General features: G+C 38.2%; 1 protein-coding gene across 2 annotated transcripts; it reads left to right on the top strand.

Moving 5' to 3' along the window:
* The first annotated feature begins 528 nt into the window (after nt 1–528).
* tipin (timeless interacting protein) lies at nt 529–5,011 on the top strand. Of its 2 annotated transcripts, none has more exons than XM_067450742.1 (8): nt 529–699; nt 2,323–2,474; nt 2,934–3,027; nt 3,153–3,228; nt 3,397–3,519; nt 3,901–3,955; nt 4,047–4,226; nt 4,431–5,011. In XM_067450742.1, the coding sequence occupies exons 2-8, from the start codon at nt 2,336–2,338 to the stop codon at nt 4,649–4,651; spliced, it is 888 nt and encodes a 295-aa protein (XP_067306843.1). In that variant the 5' UTR covers nt 529–699; nt 2,323–2,335; the 3' UTR covers nt 4,652–5,011. The 2 variants fall into 2 exon arrangements, with proteins under 2 accessions (XP_067306843.1, XP_067306847.1); XM_067450746.1 differs by lacking the exon at nt 529–699 and adding an exon at nt 1,869–2,069.
* The last annotated feature ends 677 nt before the right edge of the window (nt 5,012–5,688 follow it).

Genomic DNA, 5,688 nt, shown 5'->3' with positions numbered 1-5,688 from the left:
TAAAATGGTCCACAAATGTACTTCTGTGTTCATAAATTGTTGGACCACCCAAACATCACCCAACAAATTACTCGGAGGATAAGTTGAGGTTTGCATGTTTGAATATGAGGTGAGAGAGTTTCTGAAACTTTTTGAAAGCATTTTTTTTTAAACCCCATTAGCAATGGCATTTGTATATGTAATAACAATGCAATAATACGATAAAAACAAACAAACATAGTAAATGTGTTTGTAAAACATTACAATACTAAAATACAGTAATTCAAACACCTAATGCTTTGTGCTTTCAATAAAGTTTGAAACCCTGCAATAGCCTATATCTCTTTTTTAATATTTTGACATGTCTACATCGGTAACCTCTCGCAAAAACAACGCAATTTCTTCATGGATTATCATTTAGCTAATCCGAGTATAATTTAATTTTGGTCATACTTGCCAATATTTAAACATGCAGGCGCTCCGAAACGGTAGGCGTCGCTGGTTTCTCGTTCGTTACATAAAAAACGACGTAGCAGAGCAAAGCCGTGAGCAAAACAAAACCATAGAGAGCAAAACCATTGACGTTCGTCGTATCAAACATTTGATTGGCTGAGCGATGGGCGCCGGTAGAAACCTGGTAGAAACTTTGACTGCACTGTATTGAATATCCTCGTGCTTCCCGTCGGCGTTGAGGTTTTGTCTTTTGACCGCACTTATTCGGTAAGTTCAACGGACCACATTGATATATTCAGCTTTTCACCGAAATTACAGTGACATCGGTTGGGCTTAATATCCGGTCATGGGCGAAACCAAGGGCGTCGTGTGTAATGTTGAATCTGTCTGGCGCCAAATTGCTGTGGCATTAATCAAGTTAACGTTACTGTCTGCTAACATTTGTCTGCTTAATTCTACAACTAAACTATTGCTGTGCGTGCTGTGCTTTTAGTCAAGTTTCGAAAAGTCGATGGCATAAGAATGACTTCCAATAACTGAATCGTGTGACTGCTCTGTAACAGTTACTGTATATGCACTTTTCATACTTATAAACCCAGGATGTTTCTTATTTTCATAATTTATAAGCCAGTGACACTAACGATCTGCTCTGACTGTTAACGTTAAGTCTTCTGAAACATACTGCAAAAGAATCCGTTTTATAAAACTAGTAAAAGTCAGTTCTGTTGTTGTGTCCTAGCCTTCTTCTGAAACATACTGCAAAATAGTGTTTTTTCATCTCCAATTATTATTCAACGCTTTTAACCGTTTCAGTCCGATACAGCAGACTAAACCGTGTGTTAACGTGACACATGCGGCAATACAACCACATGAATATTTAATGAGATAATTACTGACTAAGTTTATGATTGGCTCTCTGTTTGTAAACAAAATCGCTAAAACATTCTAGCAAGGCTTAACATTACTGATACAATATATTGTAGTGACGTGAGAGGTTGTTTCTAACAACAATATGTGATTATAAATATTAATAAAGCTAAATAACAAACTGACCACATTTAGACATACTTTTTTTTGTGCCATTTTAGACATAGATTTACATAGTTTAATTAATAAATTAATAACATTTTATTTGGAATGCAATATGAAATTTAATATAAATTTAATTTTGTATTATCACTGTAAAGCTACTTTGAGTTGTAAAAAGCGCTATATAGAACGAATGTGACTTGACTATAATAATAACAAAAGGGGGAATCTCCTCAATGCGCAACCACCATCAATGCGAGTATCCACCTGGATGATGCGACGGTAGCCATATTGCGCCAGAAGGCCCACACCAGCTTATTGGTGGAAAGGAGACAGAGCCAATCAGGAGAGAGGGATGTCAAATTTGGCCAGGATACTGGGGTTACACCCTACTCTTTTTTTCCAAAGGACATTATGGGATTTTTAACCAGAGTCAGGAGCTCGGTTTAACGTCTCATCCGAAGGAAGGTGCTCTTTGACAGTATAGTGTCTCCATCACTATACTGGGGTGTTAGGACCCACACAGACCACAGGGTGAGCACCCCCTGCTGCCCTCACTAACACCTCTACCAGACGCTCCTGGTTTTCCCAGTTGGTCTCCCATCCAGGTACTGACCAGGCTCAGCCCTGCTTAGCTTCAGAGGGAAACCAGTCTTGGGCTACAGGGTGATATGGCTGCTGGCAAAAATTAGTATCTGACCATATCACCCCCCAGAAAACCCAATAATACTTGCTGTTTGTTTATTCGGTCACTTCAATAATGTAGATTTATTGTTGTTGTACTGCAAGTTTTTAATTAAATTTTAATGAATTAAATTGTATTTATGTTCTAGAATTGATCATATGCTCCTATCTCTACAGGATCCTATGCAGCATGATTGATCCATTAGAAAATGGCCTGTTTGACATGCCAGATTATGAGCACACAGAGGACGAGGCTTTCCCACCTTTTCCTCCTCCGTCATCGCCTGGCCGGGGGAACCTTGAGGAGGATGCATTTGGCAATGGAGAGGGTCTGTTTCTCAATCTTAACCATTTTAAAAATTAACATTTCAGTGGGATATTTTTCCACTTGCTGCTTTGGTGATGTGAGATGGCCTGACAGGTTTGTTACTGATGTACGCTGTTACTTATTACTTTGTACACTGGTCACTCAGTCCAACCAGATACTAGTGCTCGAAGTATGATGCGTCCCCTGCCAAATCTACTGCATTCCCGTTTAACACTTGCTGCAAGGAAAAACATTGTTTTTATTACTATTAATATCCTGGTCATTTGTCTGCTTTAATTGGGATAAATCCTTCTAAATGAGTAAATCTGTATTCACTCAGTTGTTGTCTTAACTGGGGTGGCAGGCCAGCTGACCTGTCAGTGGCCAGCTGATGATTGAACCCCCACTTGATATTTATACTCTACATTGTACATTTTTTTTGAGTTTATTCTGTAAATGAAACACATTTTGTTGTGTTCAGGTGAGGAGGAAGGAGAAGTGTCAAAATTAGCAGAAGTGCCAGTGGCAAAAAGACGAACCGTGAAGAGGCCTCGTCCGAAACTGGATGCTAACAGGTACTATACCAGATGGCAGTTAATTGGTAATTAATCATAATAATTGGTTTATTTTAGAGAACTGAGTTTTACTGAATTTCTCCAGTGTTTACAGTTGTCCTCTTTCCCTCTATTCTTACTTCTAGGTTGATTTCTGAAAAGGGTCTTCCAGCTCTGCGTACTTTATTTGACGGTGTAAAGTTCAAAGGAAAAGGACATGAGGTAATGGCTAACCTTTCACTTCAATTGTTTGGGGAATATTGAAATACTCCTGAATTCTTTACTGACTACAGATGGTGTTGTTCCAGGAATGTTTTTGTGTTTTTAAATTAATCAGAGTGTGTGAATAGAGTAACAAGTGGTCACCACCTTCATTCATTTCTGATTCAGGCAGAGAATCTGAAACTCCTCATGCAGAAAATGGAGAACTGGGCCCATCGTCTTTATCCAAAAATGCAGTTTGAAGAGTTCATTGATAAAGTAGAAAGCTTAGGAGGAAAAAAAGAAGTTCAGGTAAGACTTCTGGCTGTGCTATGCAAATAAAAGCTCCAAGGAGGTTCCAAATGAAGTTTCCAAGCTCACCTGTGTCTTTACTTTCCATCCGTGTAATGCTATTGTTTTACTAATTAATTTTTATTAGCTGTGCTTATTTTTCCCTGTTACACCATGACTGCCACACTTTTCTTATTGAATGTGTAATTTATAAATTGTATATGGGAGTTACAAGCATTTTTTGTTCAGTTAGAACTAGAACATCCTGTTGTGAACACCACCTCAGACAATAATTATTCCAGGAAGAGTTAACTTCATTTAAAAACCATTAATATATGATATTTTACATCCTTAATAGAAGTGGTCTGCATCCTTTAACGCTGTACTTTGTTTCTACATTAGACATGTCTAAAACGAATTCGATTGGACATGCCAATAACACACGAGGACTATGTCGGTAATGTTACTTTTCAAATATTGTCTCTTTAAGCTACTATTGAAAGTAGGTGGTAAAACTGAAGTTTCACTGACTTTCATGACCCTTCCAGAAGATGCAGAGGTTCGAGTACCAGAAGAGTCCGATCCAGTTGGAGATGGAGGATTCCCTGAAGATCCGTTCGTCCATTCTACTCCTGCTCCAGCCTCTCTCACCGAGGAACAGCAGCGGCGCATAGAGCTCAATAAACAGCTTGCTCTGGAGAGGAGACTTGCAAAGCAGAAGCAGTTAGGTGTGTGGAGGCATTTTATATCATGATGTCATCGTAAGAGTGTTTGTGTTATGACCAGAATGCAAGTTCTCTCATTTGCCTCTAGTCCTGGGAAAAACCTGGATCTACTGTTATTACATTTATAATAATTTTTAAGATTCAGCAGCTTCAGTCTCATTTTTGTGTAGCTTTTTTGACAATTTTTTAAAAATATTATTTCCCCAGAATCCTCTCAGAATTCCATCCAGGGAGATGCAGATGAACCGTCCACCAGTTCTTCAGGACAGTACATCAGTGAAGAGAATACGGACATTTTCAATCAGAGCATCTCAAACCAAACTCCACTCAAAGAAAAGCCAGCTGAACTTTCGAATTCCCCTTCAAATGTTAATGAGTGTGCCAGTTCTGTTCCAAATGGTGTAGTTGATGACGATGATAGCAATTGAACCAATCCTCCATTTGCACAAAGAGAACTACAAATAAATTTTTAGGTAGCAACCTTATAAAATCTTCCCAGTCATATGCTGAATATTTACTGCAGCTCATTGGCATGTTCTGTAATGCCAGTCCAGTGATTTATCACCTCTAATGGTTTTTCAGACATTAATTTAGTTCAGCTTACATTTTGTTGCATATCCTCTGTGAGGATTTTGAAATATTTTGCTCTTTATTCAAAACATTTTTCCATAATCTTATTCTCAGGTTCATAGAGAACCCCCTTTTTGCAGATGACATTTCCATTACTACTTTAGTGTTTCAGTGCCAGTTTTTGCTTTGATTTTTTGAATAAATGTTGATGTAGCACACCCTTTATGTATGATGTAATTAATGCAGTTCTATATTTTGAAGTGAGATTAAAGGCAGGAAACTATGGAAGCTTATTGCATTCACTTGAGAAAAAACAAATCTACTGTTTTTCTGAATTAATGACTTAATTATCTCAGAAATATGAGAATTTTTCTTGAATAGGAGTGTGAAATCGTGTCTAATGTATATCGTCTGGAATGGATATTGTGTGGAATGTATACTGAGATAATGCAAGTGTTACGCAGTCTTTCGCGTGCATATGATACGCACTTTATGGCGTGCATATGACATGCTCTTGGGTAGGTTGGGGGTGGTGGGGTGGGTGGTTCGTACGTACGTATAATACGCCTTAAAGTGCGTATCATAAGCACGTGAAAAACTACCATATGCACACCAAAACTCATTTTGGCGTATACATTCCACGAGATTGCACACTTGTACTATTTATGCATTTTTATGAGATCGGGCTTGCAAAGCATACCATATCTGATATGGAGAAACAGGTAAATTCTTGAGGTGTCTGCCCAAAATTGACGCACTAAAAACAATACCATTTATATTACATAAAGACAGCAGCAATGTTTCAAACCCAAAGTAAAATAAAACTGGATTAAACTTGAAAGGCGGGACATGTTAACTTCCATGCAATCCAGCTAAAAGCAGGATTTTGAGGGAT

Source organism: Pseudorasbora parva, chromosome 1 (genome assembly GCF_024679245.1).
Source record: "Pseudorasbora parva isolate DD20220531a chromosome 1, ASM2467924v1, whole genome shotgun sequence".
Lineage (NCBI taxonomy): Eukaryota > Metazoa > Chordata > Actinopteri > Cypriniformes > Gobionidae > Pseudorasbora > Pseudorasbora parva.
This window is presented reverse-complemented; position numbering and strand designations above follow the sequence as displayed.

Coding starts and splice junctions, on each gene's coding strand:
- tipin (XM_067450742.1), top strand. CDS start 2,336: ATGATTGATCCATTAGAAAATGGCCTGTTTGACATGCCAGATTATGAG. Junction 3,520..3,900: donor GAGGAAAAAAAGAAGTTCAG/GTAAGACTTCTG, acceptor TTTCTACATTAG/ACATGTCTAAAACGAATTCG. Junction 4,227..4,430: donor TGCAAAGCAGAAGCAGTTAG/GTGTGTGGAGGC, acceptor TTATTTCCCCAG/AATCCTCTCAGAATTCCATC.